We start from the raw sequence: 13,936 nt of genomic DNA, 5'->3' as shown, positions 1-13,936 counted from the left end.
CTACCTATACCATTCAAAATTTTGTATATCTCTACCAAATCTCCCCTTAATCTTTTGTGTTCCAATGAATGAAGTCCTAACCTATTCAGTCTTTTCTTATAACTCAGGTCCTCCAGACCTGGCAACGTCCTTGTAATTTTTCTCTGTACTCTTTCAACCTTATTTACATTTTTCCTGTGAGCTGTAACCAAAACTGCACACAATACTCCAAATTAGGCCTCACCAACGTCTTGTACAACTTCAACATAGCATCCCATCTCCTGTACTCAATACTTTGACTTATGAAAGATAATGATGTGCCAAAAGCTTTCTTTACGCCCTCATCTTCCTGTGGTGCCACTTTCAATGAATTATGAACCTGTGTTTTACCACACTCCTCAGTGCCTACCGGTCACTGTGTAAGACTTGCCCTGGTTGATCCTACCCAAGTGAACACATTACACTTGTCTGCATTAAATTCCATCTGCCATTTTTCCAACTAGTCCAGATCCTGCTGCAAATTCTATGTCTTCCTTGCTGTCCACTACACCCCTAGACTGGGTGTCATCTGGAAAATTTACTGATAGCCACATTATCATCCAGATCATTGATATAGGTGACAAACAACAGATGCAGCACCAATCCCTGTGGCACTCCACCAGTCACAGGCCTCCATTCAGGGAGGCAACCATCTACCACCACTCTCTGCTTCTTCCACAAAGCCGATGTGTAAAACATTTCAAAGGTTTCAAATGTACATTTAATAGCAGAGAAATGTATAATGCATCCTGAAATGCTGCTTCTTCGCAACCATTCACAAAATCAGAGGAGTGTCCCCAAAGAATGAATGACAGTTAAATGTTAGAACCCCGAAGTTACCCCCCAGCTCTTCTCCCTCCCGTGCGTAAGTGGCAGCAATGATTCCCCCTCCCTCCACCGGCAAAAAAAAAGCATCGGCACCCACCACTGAGCACTCAAGGGTGCAGCAAAGACACAGACTTGCAGTATCCCAAAGACTACTCATTCACCCGGTATTTGGCGTACCACAGTCTGTGTCTGTCTGTCTCTGTCTCTGTCTCTGTCTCTGTCTCTGTCTCTCTCTCTCTCTCTCTCTCTCTCTCTCTCTCTCTCTCTCTCTCTCTCTCTCTCTCTCTCTCTCTCTCTCTCTCTCTCTCTCTCCCCCCCCCCCCCCCTCCCTCCCTCTCCCTAATAAGTGAGAAAGAGATGGCTCCGTTTCACAGCGAGAGGGGAGACATAACAAACAGCTTGCTGGTTTGTGATGTTTAAAGTCCATTGTGTCGCTTTTTCCAAGCTCTGTGCCCAAAGATCTCAGATCTTCCGACTCCCAGGACACACCAATGTGCTGGGACACCGACCTCTGATCCACCCATCTCCGGAGCCATGAGATCCTGGCCCTCCGAAGGCGAGGTGAGCTCTTAGGTCGCGCCAATGGCATGTCGAATAACAGCCAGTCGTGAAACCCTGAGAGCAGGTCCCATTCCTGCAAAGGACCGAAGTCAGCATGCAACTCCAGGTCAGGGTCTTCAAAAGAATCCTGAATGGGAAAAATAGAGATAATAAAGATGGAAATAGAGCTGTTTCCGAAGATGCAAGCAAATGAGTCGCCATTGGACGCTGTTGTCTCCTCCTAACTTTTACTAATTTATCTTGAATGCCAAACGACTGAACCTTCTTGACCAACCTCCCATGCGGGATCTTGTCAAACGACTTGCTAAGTTCCATGGAGACAGCATCCGCTGCCTTGCCTTCATGAATTTCCCTGGTAACTTCCTCAAAAAAAACCTTAAGTTGGTTAAACACAACTTAGTATACACAAAGCCATGCTGACTATCCTTAATCAATCCCATGTCTATGCGAATACTGATATCTGGTTTCTTACAATACCTTAATTTTCCCACTGCTTATGTCAGACTCATTGACCTTGCTTAAACAGCAGAACAACATTAGCTGTCCTGTAATGCTCCGGTACTTCACCTGTTGCTAAGGATAAGGGCCCTTGCAATTTCTGTACTTGCCTCCCACTGGATCCAAGGGAACACCTTGTCAAGCCCTGGGCATTTATCAACCCTAATTTGGCTCAGGACATCAAACACCTCCTCCCCTGTAATCTGTATAGGGTCCATGACCTTGCTGCTGCTTTGCTTCACTTGTACAGACTGAGTCCATCTCCCAGATCAGGAAATTGTAGGCTAGTGAGCCTGACATCAGTAGCGGGAAAGTGATTGGAAGGTATTCTAAGGGACCGGCTATATGAGTATTTGGATAGACATGGACTAATTGGAGATAGTCAAATGTAAAAAATCCATTTAAGATCTCCCTCGTCTCTTTTGTCTCCACACGTAGATTATCATTCTGATCTTCCAGAGGACCAATTTTGTCCCTTGAAGTCCTTTTGCTTTTAATGTATCTGTAGAATCCTTTAGGATTCTCCTTCACCTTGTTTGCTAGGGCAACCTCATGCCTTCTTTTAGTTCTCCTGATTTATTTTAAGCACTCTTTTGTATTTCTCAACCTCCATAGGTACCTCATTTTTTCCTACCTGCCTATACCTGCTATGCACCTCCTTTTTTTTTCTTAACCAGGCCCTCAATATCTCTTGAAAACCAAGGTTCTCTAAACCTGTTATCTTTGCCTTTTATTCTGACAGGCACATTAGAGTTTAGAGATCATGTCTTATGAGGAAAGATTAAGCCAAGCTGGAGCTTTTCTCTTTGGAGTCAGGTGTTGAGAGGTGACCTGATGGAAGTGTATAACATGATCAGGGGCATAGAGTGGACAGCCAGTGCCATTTTACCAGGGTGGCAATGGCTGAGGCAAGAGGATGTATTTATAAAATGATTGAAGGAAAGCATTTGGATGTCAGAGGCAAGTGTTTTTTTTTTACAGTGATAAATACATGGATTACACTGCCAGAGGTGATAGTAGAGGCAGATACATTAAGGACGTTTAAGAGGCTCTTAGATAGGCACATACATCTGTCCATCGATTTCAATGTGGACTGACACATGCAAGAAAAATGGAGGAAGTGTTAGATTGATCTTGGGAGTAGGTTAAAAGGTCAGCACCATGCCCTACTGTATCATACCCTACTGATCATTGCTTTTTGCTTGTGTAGGAAAGTACTTTTCCTCTAGTTCCACTATACAAAACTGAAAAGGCAATGCATAAATTGAGTCATGTTGCTTTGTACTTAAATATCTGTTAGTTGGTTAATGTAAAGTATTCTTTATCTGTAGCATGAATGGTGCTTTAGCGTTCTATGACACATCAGATTGTACATTGATGAATGTAGCAGAGCATTATATGGCTTCTGACGTTGAATGGGACCCAACCGGACGATATGTAGTGACTTCAGTCTCGTGGTGGAGTCACAAGGTAAGCGTAAATACTTATCTCAGATGTCAGATTTCTTATTAGCGCTTCAAGGCCAGGGTAAATAGAGCACCAAGTCCAACTGGGGATTTACATTACATAGAGGTAGAAGTGCAATAATATAATTAATATATGATTGTGTATACAAGAAATGCTGGCACTGGAATCTTCTTGTAACCACTCTTTAAGATAGTAAGTAACAGGACTTGAGTTCTTCATTCTGGAAATGCTGATAGTTCTCTGGGTGCAAGGGGGAAAACTGGTCTTCTTTAACATTGAATTTAGTAGAGAAGAGAGCACATTGCCTCTGCTTTGTTGAGAAGGGTGTACTTCTGTAGCATCCAGGTGCTTCTGTAATGTCACGGATGTTGTCATGTGTTTTGCACTATTAGGTGGATAATGCGTACTGGATGTGGACGTTCCAAGGGCGTCTCTTGCAAAAGAACACCAAGGATCGTTTCTGTCAACTGCTGTGGAGACCTAGACCTGCAACTCTGCTCTCTCAGGATCAGCTTAAAGTATGTATCAAGTGCTGCTTTGCTTTTTAATAAAAGTTATTATTGTGACTAATTGATAAATTTTCTCTCGAAGATTTGGTTTGATAGTATCATTTGGTTGAGAGTTAATTTGGAAAAAACATACTAAAGATGCCTTGTACTGTGCTGTAAATAAGTTAATACCTGATAGGTAAATTACAAAACTGGTGTGCTGCTCGTCAGATTCAGAACTTGAATATTACAGCAAAACAAAATACAGGGGAGGCTTTCAAATTTAATATTGGCCCACTAAAACTCTATTCTATCTTAGTTGAGTTGCTTACTTAATGTTGCATTCAAACGTAATTGTTTTGTGAGACTTGGTTGTATGAGGGCAATACTATGCATATCTTTTAGTGTGCCTACAAAGATTTGAAAGTCTGAAGTCTCCACTATCACTGATATGAATTCTGAGATACTTCCAATTTACTTTATGTGGATATATATATTGTGACATTAGGCGAGGTGGAAGGCATGAGAGAGAGAGATAAATTGGGATATACAAACCCCATTTCCAGAAAAGTTGGGATATTTTCCAAAATGCAATAAAAACAAAAATCTGTGATATGTTAATTCACGTGAACCTTTATTTAAATGACAAAATTACAAAGAAAAGATTTTCAATAGTTTTACTGACCAACTTAATTGTATTTTGTAAATATACACAAATTTAGAATTTGATGGCTGCAACACACTCAACAAAAGTTGGGACAGAGTTAAAATAAGATTGAAAAGTGCACAGAATATTCAAGTAACACCGGTTTGGAAGACTCCACATTAAGCAGGCTAATTGGTAGTAGGTGAGGTATCATGACTGGGTATAAAAGTAGTGTCCATCAAAGGCTCAGTCTTTGCAAGCAAGAATGGGTCGTGGCTCACCCCTTTGTGCCAAAATTCATGAGAGAATTGTTAGTCAGTTCAAAAGGAACATTTCTTAGCGCAAGATTGCAGAGAATTTATGTCTTTCAACATCTATAGTACATAATATTGTGAAAAGATTCATAGAATTCAGAGACATCTCAGTGCGTAAAGGGCAAGGTCGGAAACCACTGTTGAATGCGCGTGATCTTCAAGCCCTCAGGCGGCACTGCCTAAGAAGCCGTCATGCTGCTGTGACAATTATAGCCACCTGGGCTCGGGCGTACTTCAGAAAGCCATTGTCACTCAATACAGTCCGTCGCTGCATCCAGAAATGCAACTTGAAACTGTATTACGCAAGGAGGAAGCCATACATCAACTCTCTGCAGAAACGACGGCGAGGTCTCTGGGCCCGAACTCATCTCAGATGGACCGAAAGACTATGGAATCGTGTGCTGTGGTCAGATGAGTCCACATTTCAGCTAGTTTTCAGAAAAAATGGGCGTCAAGTTCTCCGTGCCAAAGATGAAAACGACCATCCAGATTGTTATCAACGACAGGTGCAAAAGCCAGCATCTGTGATGGTATGGGGGTGCATCATGGGTGAGTTGCATGTATGTGAAGGTACCATTGACTCTGAGGCGTATATTAGGATTTTAGAGAGACATATGTTGCCAGCAAGGCGACGTCTCTTCCCGGGACGTCCATGCTTATTTCAGCAGGACAATGCCAGACCACATTCTGCACGGGCTACAACAGCGTGGCTTTGTAGACACAGAGTGAGTGTGCTTGACTGGCCTGCTGCCAGTCCAGATCTATCTCCTATTGAAAATGTATGGCACATCGTGAAGAGGAGAATCAGACAACGGAGACCACAGACTGTTGAGTAGCTGAAGTCTTATATTAAGCAAGAATGGACAAAATTTCCAATTGCAAATCTACTACAATTAATATCCTCAGTTCCAAAACGATTAAAAAGTGTTATTAAAAGGAAAGGTGATGTAACACAATGGTAAACATGCCTCTGTCCCAACTTCTGTTGAGTGTGTTGCAGCCATCAAATTATAAATTTGTGTCTGTTTACAAAATACAATTAAGTTGGTCAGTAAAACTATTGAAAATCTTTTCTTTGTACTTTTGTCAGTTAAGTAAAGGTTCACGTGAATTAACATATCGCAGATTTTTGTTTTTATTGCATTTTGGAAAGAACACTGAGAAAATGTCTTAGAGTGAATGTAGATCTAAAAAGTCAAAATAAATTGGATTCTAGCAATGTTTCTGTGAAAGATGACCAATTTATCATGATGAGAACTGTCCATCTTTCTAAATCTATATGTATACCAAGCTTTGAATTTACATTTTATCAAGGTGAAGTATAAATATTTTGAAATGCCATTGAAGCATGCAAATTCAGACTTGCAGTCCACTACTCAACATCATTAGCGTGCTATTAATCTAATTGTTTTGCTATTTTATTTCCATAAAACCATTACATACTGGAGCAGAATTAGGCTATTTGGCCCATCGAGTCTGCTCCACCATTTCATCATGGCTGATCCAATTTTCCTCTCAGCCCCAATCCCCTGCCTTCTACCGGTATCCCTTCATGCCCTGACCAGTCAAGAATCTATCTATCTCTGCCTTAAATATACATGTAGACTTGGCCTCCACAGCTGACTGTGGCAAAGAATTCCACAGGTTCACCACTCTCTGGCTAAAGAAATTCCTCCTCATCTCCATTCTAAAAGGAAGCTCCTCAATTCTGAGGCTGTGTCCTCTGATCTTAGATTCTCCCACCATAGGAAACATCTTGTCCATGCCACTCTATCAAGGCCTTTCACCATTTGATAAGATGCATAGAGGTCACCCTTCATTCTAGTGATTACAGGCCCAGCCCCATCAAACTCTTCATATGACAATCCATTCAATCTTGGAATCATTTTCGTGAATCTCCTTTGAACCCTCTCCAGTCTGGGCATATCCTTTCTAAGATGAAGGGCTCAAACCAGCTCACAGTACTCCAAGTGAGGCTTCACCAGTGCTTTATAAATTTTCAACATTACATCCTTGCTTTTATATTCTAGTCCTCATGAAAGGAATGCTAACATTGCATTTGCCTTCCTCACTACAGACTCAACCTGCAAAGTAACCTTCAGGGAATCCTGCACAAGGACTCCCAAGTCCCTTTGCATCTCAGTTTTTTTGTATTTTCTCGCCATTTAGAAAATAGTCAACCCTTTCATTTATTCAACCAAACTGCATGACCAAACACTTCCCAGCACTATTCCATCTGCCATTTCTTTGCCCATTCTCCTAATTTATCTGTCCTTCCGTAGCCTCTCTACTTCCTTAAAACCTCCTGCGGCTCCAAATAACTTTGTATCATCTGCCAACTTTTCAAAAAAGCTATCAATTCCATCATCCAAATCATTGACAAATAACGTAAAAAGAATCAGTTCCAACTCAGACCTCTGTGGAATACCGCTTGTCACCAGCAACCAGCCAGAAAGGGCTCCCTTTATTCCCACTATCTGCCTCCTGCCAATCAGCCACTGCTTTAACCATGCTAGAATCTTGGCCCTTGTTTAGGACTGAACTGGATTCTATCCCCATTAGGGACATGGTTACTCCAATCTATGTGACTCAATTACAAACGTTTGTATATATATCCAGCATATACAAAATATTTATTGAAATTAAGCAGTCCAAATTTTTCTATCAGCAGAATTTTCAGATGAAGTTTTTTGCATGTAAACTGATTTTATAAAGTTATTAATAGACCTTATTATATCTGTGGAATTCTCTGCCACAGGAAACAGTTGAGGCCAGTTCATTGGCTATATTTAAGAGGGAGTTAGATATGGCCCTTGTGGCTAAAGGGATCAGGGGATATGGAGGGAAGGCTGGTACAGGGGTTCTGAGTTGGATGATCAGCCACGATCATACTGAATGGAGGTGCAGGCTCGAAGGGCCGAATGGCCTACCCCACCTATTTTCTATGTTTCTATTAACAATGCTATAAACATAATTTTACCTAATTGTAATATTGTGTGTGTGTATATCTTTTAGCAAATTAAAAAAGATTACAAGAAATATTCAAAAATCTTTGAGCAGAAAGATCGGTTGAGTCAGTCCAAGGCTTCCAAGGTAAGTGCTTTATAGTGAACAAAAGGTTATTGAAATCCAAACCTGCATGAAATACAACTTGTAAACTTTACTTTATTAAAAGTAACTTTTCTTAATTTGTATTCTGTCCATCATGATTTAAAGTGAAATAATTATAACCTAGAACTGCTTTTTTGATTCAGATATAAAAGTTACCTTTTAGAATTGGCTGTCATTGTAACATTAGTTGTCTTGAATCAGTCTGTTGTGTTGCAGCATTAGGTTATAGAGCTTTCACTGGAGTTTTCTCTAAAGTATGTCACTAAACACTGGCAATCTCAAAAAATTTCTGTCAAGATTTTAAAAAAAGATTATTTTGTTAAGAATTTGTTAGCTTTCCTGCATATGCTGAAATTTAGAAATCCCATTTTCCCCTTGTAAGTGCACAAGGTGGTCACTGGTTACAGTAACAGCAGTTGAAAAACAGTTTGGTGGGGTAGTATTATTTCAGTCTCTTGTTAATCTCTTCATGTGAAATCAGGATGGATGTTTAATAGTTCTCCAGGCACTCCTTTTTTATGCCATTAGCAGCTGGTTAAATTTCTTCAAAATAGAAAAATTTGAAATTTAAGTAACTCTTTAGGATCAGTCTCCTACATTAATAACATTCTTTCTTTAAAGGAATTAGTAGATAAACGGCGTAAAATGATGGAAGAATTCCATAAATATCGTGAGAAGGCTATTCAAATTTACGCAGAGCAGAAGCCCCAACGTTTAGAGCTCCGTGGAGGTAATAAATGAGTTTCTGGTTAATCTGTTCAGTGCTAAAATTGTAGGTTTAAGGACTATTTCTGTGGGGGTAATAAAATCAATTTAATAAGTATACAATCTGGGGCAAACTAACCACAAAGGTAATTTTCCATATGTGTACTAAATAAGTTTATTTTAAACGTTAGTAATAAAGTTTGCGTTTGTGGTGGGAAAGGTCATTTAGATTTTACATTGTTCTGTAGTATGTTAAAAGGATAATTGCTTTTTGTTTTAAAATGGATATTTCAAGTCATGAAATGCAGCTGTCTTGTAGCTCCATTAATACAGTTTTTTATTTTGATCTCTTAATATCATCTTTGTGGAATTTGTACGTTCTTTTTCTGATCATGTGAGCTACCACAGGGAGCACTAGTTTCCTCCATCATCCCAAAGATTTGCTGCCTGTGAATTGGCCTAGGGTAGGCGGCCAGTGGGAGAATTGAGTGTTTAAAGGCCATGTCATAGAGAAAAAGTGGGGAAATGGGCCTGATATACTGGCTTTCAGACCATACACAAACTTAATAATCTCAATGACAATCTGCATTCTAACCAAATATGAAATACATACAGTATGGTTGTCCTAAAGTATATAAGATTCTACTTGAAAATTGGCCCATCCACATTGTTACGTACCCCGTAACTGGGTTGCCAAACCAGCAGAAATGGACCACTCGTTGGAGTCTGGCTTACAAGAAACTAATAAAGTTTTATTAAAGAAATAAGTAACACAGTACTCTAATCGTAAGGATATAAATGCAACAGGTTAGCAATAATAAAACACACATGTACACAGAACTAGGGTAATAGGAATCAACCAAGCTCGATCGCAGTCTAGGGGTAAAATGATCCGTCTCAAGTGAGCATAGTTCAGTTCACCTTAGTACAGTTCGCAGTAATTGCTGTTGTGCCGTTGGACAGAGAGAGAGAAAATGCAAATTTTGATTCAAACAGGCCTTTGATGATCTTCGCAGTTAGCTTTCGGGCGAACCCTTTTATGTCTTCTGTGGTCACCAACTGTGACCCCTCCGTTCCAGATACAACCGTTCTTCCGCAGTGAATCCGGCACCCAGGCAAGGGCGGACACACACACCAGGTTCCCGCTGATCGAACCTTTTCACCCAGTCAGTCTAGGGTCGGTTCCCTTGAACCAGACCTCCAACTCCCACCAACTTGTGGGGGCAAACCGCTCTTCCAGGGTCTCGTGATCTCGTGGTGTGTGTCATGCCTTAGCGAACCTGTTCCTTTTATCCCCCTGCTGGGGTATCGCCTGTCTATCAAACTTCAAACAGTTCAGCTTCAAAGCAATCGGTCTGTCAATATTCTGAATTGCGTCTCTTTTCGTTATCTCTCTCTTCTCATTAACATTTTGAACGTTCCTCCATTGTCTCCCTTATCTCTTTCTCATTAGCATCAATCTTCTGATAACTTGGTTTGTCCTCACAGCATAAAGGAAACTCTTAATTATTTTATTGATTAAAAATAATTGCAGGAGTTTTGATTCTGAGTTTAAGGAATTTGGCTTTCAACTAAGTGAGGTGGAATAAAAACAAATTGTGGACTAGATGCTCTGGCTGCAGCCACCTTGTACATCGGAGTAGCATCCTAGCTTACATTTATTTAATGAATTGGATACTGCTTTGTATCTTACGATTTCATAACTAGAGCAATGAGCACCTTGAACTAGTTCCTTACAGATGACTTGAGTGTAACATTTCCATTTAAAATTAAATGGAAACTAGACAACCGGGTGACCCATTGGAGCACCTTTTGCGAGAAAGGTAGTGCAGTGTGATGTGCTTTGGAAATTGAAGAAAAACCTCAGTTTATTAAAGAAGAAAGACACATAGCCTGCATTCTGTAAGTTAGTGCATTTTAAGTCGATTTAGCCAAAAATAGTGCCGCTGCAATGCACCGTTTGCACTAATTGGTAGTCACAAACAGAGAAACAGAGCATGAGAGTTTTAGTAGTATATAGATACCACTTTGGTTGGATAGGAATTCTTACCTTTATAACAAAGTGCACAAGTTGGTTGAGGTTGGGGCCTCACCTAACTGAATTTGATTAGATGATGCTTAATGCTGCATGCTATCTCTTTTTTTAAAAAAAGGAAGATTTCTTGATTGAAACAGTAAGACAGAAACAATTTTACCTGAACAAAACTCTGCTGATTGAACTGGTGTTCAAATGTTCTTTTGACAAAAATAAATGTCCTTGCAATTAAATTCTTCCTCCTTGCCTTGCAGGTGTTGACACTGATGAGCTGGACAGTAACGTTGATGATTGGGAGGAAGAGACTGTTGAATTTTTTGTGACAGAAGAAATTATCCCTGTTGGAGATCAGGAGTAGTCTTATACAGGTGAGCTACTGTAATAATACAGAATCTGATGGACTTTGTTAAGTGTAGTATGATGAAAGGGAAGACTTCGTCTTTAATACTTGAAGAAGCAGGAGACATTATAATGGGAAGTAAAGAGGTGGTTGAGGTTTAAAACAAAGTGAGAAATTCTGATTATTAGTTATCGGAATAAATTCCCAGGACTCCAGATGGCTGATAACCTGGGGATCTAAAACTAGTGTCTGCTGAAATAGTATATACATTAGTGGCAATCTTATAAAAACGTACCAAATTATATTGTTCAAGAAAGGGGTCGAGGAAAAATGAGTAGCCGCAGGCGATGCTAGCCTGGTATGAGTTGGTGGAAGGATACTGGAATCCAATAATTGTAATAGGGGTCTTAGGAGGTTATATGATATGTGGGGGTAGTGGTTAGTATGGTTTTCTGAAAGTGAAATTGTTTGACATGAGAAATAGAAATCTGATAAAATACTGTATAGCCTTGATCTGATTTTCCCCAAGGATATGATTAGCAAGGTGGATAAAGATGCTGTAGTTTATCTGATTTTCAAAGGGCACTTTGGCAAATGCTACATAAAAGTCTGTGGGCCAAGATGTATGGGATAATGTATTAGCAGAGTTAAAGAGTTAAAGAATAAAGGAATAGAAATAAATATGGTATAACTATTTGTCACAGGTTGACTGCTTTTGGGATTAATGTTGAGCCCCTAGTGGTTTTCAAGTAACTATAGATGAAAAGGCCGGAAGTGATGTATGTAGATTTGCTGGTGGGACAGTACTAGAGGACAGGAATCCGCAAAAGCACTTTATTTGATTAAGTGGGGAAGAACATGGGGAAAATTATTCATCTTGGTATAAGGACCACTAGAGTTTGTTCAGAAAGACCAAATACCAAGTCCTGATACAAGGAAGGATTAAGGCTCTGGTACATGGAAACTCAATGTGTAGTAAGCATTTTGGCCTCTTTCTTTTTTTGCAAGTTGTTTGGAATGCAAATATAAGAAATAGAAATCTGATAAAATACTGTATAGCCAAATGTAAGAAACTCTTGCTGGATCATTGACATCATACCTTGAATGCAGTTTTAATCTCTGTACCCATTCATATGACTGATCTTTCTGTAGCGAAAAGCTCACTTCTGAGTGAGCAAATGTGACGTACGCTACCCTTCAGTGAAGTTTTGAAGAAAATGCGTGATCTCATTGAAGTATACTATATTCAGTGGAAGTTGATAAGCTAAATGTCCAGGAATTAATTGCCCATGGCTGAAAAGACTGGAATAATGGCGCATAAACTTTTTAAATAAAAAGGTCACATTTAAGATTGACACAAGAAATATCTTGAATTCCCAATCCAACAGATTATATTCTGAATAAATATATTCTGGTCTGAGATTGATAGGTTTTTTAATCAATTGATTTGAGGATTATGGACTTGAGGTAGAGGATTGCTATATTCTTAATGAATGGCTAAGTAAGCTCGGAACAAATTGATTATTTATTGTTCTGATGGAACATCCAATTTGATATGAGTAAATATAAAAATATATACTTCAAAGATTGAAAACTCTTGGTTGTGGCTACAAACATTTCTGTTGTGACCTCTATTTAAATAAAACTTTTATCATTACAACATTTGAATTGGAACATTGCAAATAATTGTACTTCCTAACATAAGTTACAATCTAGTGGAGTTTTCTGTTAATGCAAACTAACTGAATTTTTGGTATGAAGCACTCTCAGTCTTAGAATATCCCAAAGTACTTTACAGTCAATTAATTAGTTTTAAATTGAACCACTATTACATAGGAAACAAGACAGCACATTTCCAAAATCCAAGACACAGCAGTGAGATAACTTTGAAATAATCTCCTTTAGTCCTGTAAATTAAAGAAATTGTTGGTGTGATTATTGTGGGTAGAGGGAATAAAATCATACTGTTTTTCAAAACCTTGCCATGTAATCTTTAATGTCCAACTGAGAGAGGATTGGGGCTTCCATATCTAATTAAAGAGCACCTACAGATTTACAGTTGTTGGATACTTTTTTCAGTGCATGTGCAAACAGTTTTGTTTATTGTCTTTCCCCAGTGCCACCATATTTTTCAGCGAAGCTGATTTCTCCTGTGTCACCTGGAAGTTCAATGCGCTCCACTCTGCAAAGATCATCACAGTGCCTTTTCCTATATTAGTTTCCGTGGTGGTGATAAAGACGCTGCCTTCACTTTTACTAATTGTGAATAAATTTCACTTATTAGCAGCAGCTCTGCAGTTTACTTTGTGTATCACTAGTCACTGTGGAAGCTGTCATTGGTTTAAGTAAGTATACTATTGAGGCACTCTTTCCTGTAGCCATGGGCTATTTTTACATCCATGGTAAATTAACATTGCATTTTGTATGGAGGAATATTGAGACTACAATGAGAATTATTATGTATTTTAGTGTCCACTTAAGGCACTACAGTGGACTGTATCCTCCTCCATTCAGGTTATATCTGACATCAAATGGGATAAAATAAAGCTTAGTAACACCAATTACTGTTGTACTTGTGTATTAATTATTTAACAACTTAAGTCTGAAGAAACTGCATGCCTTGCTGACTTTGTATATTATCAGCACAGTTTATGGTTTACCTTGGTGTGACAAACCATTACAAACCCAGGTTTTGCATTCTGCTAGTCTACAGTCTGCTCAGTCTCATTAGGTACAATTAATTCTAAACTATACTAAATGTAAGTTTTAATAAATGACTATTTGTCTAACCAATTAAAGAGCTATAGGAGTATCCGAAAAGTCTGCATATTACTTTGGATGCTAAGGAAATCAGTTTTCCCATATTGATGCCGAAATTGAGCATTAAGTTAAATTAGAGCAAGGCAATTTGATCTAATTGGGTTG

At 39.1% G+C, this 13,936-nt stretch overlaps 1 protein-coding gene across 1 annotated transcript in view; it reads left to right on the top strand.

Moving 5' to 3' along the window:
* Window positions 1-13,572, top strand: part of LOC140202975 (eukaryotic translation initiation factor 3 subunit B) — a 50,448-nt gene extending 36,876 nt beyond the window's left edge. Inside the window, exons 14-19 of the mRNA XM_072268629.1 lie at window positions 3,237-3,375; window positions 3,765-3,890; window positions 7,836-7,913; window positions 8,553-8,661; window positions 10,926-11,039; window positions 13,129-13,572. Coding sequence (XP_072124730.1) covers window positions 3,237-3,375; window positions 3,765-3,890; window positions 7,836-7,913; window positions 8,553-8,661; window positions 10,926-11,029 — 556 coding nt within the window. The 3' untranslated portion in view covers window positions 11,030-11,039; window positions 13,129-13,572. The remainder of the gene's footprint in view (window positions 1-3,236; window positions 3,376-3,764; window positions 3,891-7,835; window positions 7,914-8,552; window positions 8,662-10,925; window positions 11,040-13,128) is intronic.
* Window positions 13,573-13,936: the final 364 nt, after the last annotated feature.

This window comes from Mobula birostris, chromosome 9 (assembly GCF_030028105.1).
Source record: "Mobula birostris isolate sMobBir1 chromosome 9, sMobBir1.hap1, whole genome shotgun sequence".
Lineage (NCBI taxonomy): Eukaryota > Metazoa > Chordata > Chondrichthyes > Myliobatiformes > Myliobatidae > Mobula > Mobula birostris.
Note: the sequence above shows the minus strand (reverse complement) of the source record. Positions and strands in the feature narration are given on the sequence as shown.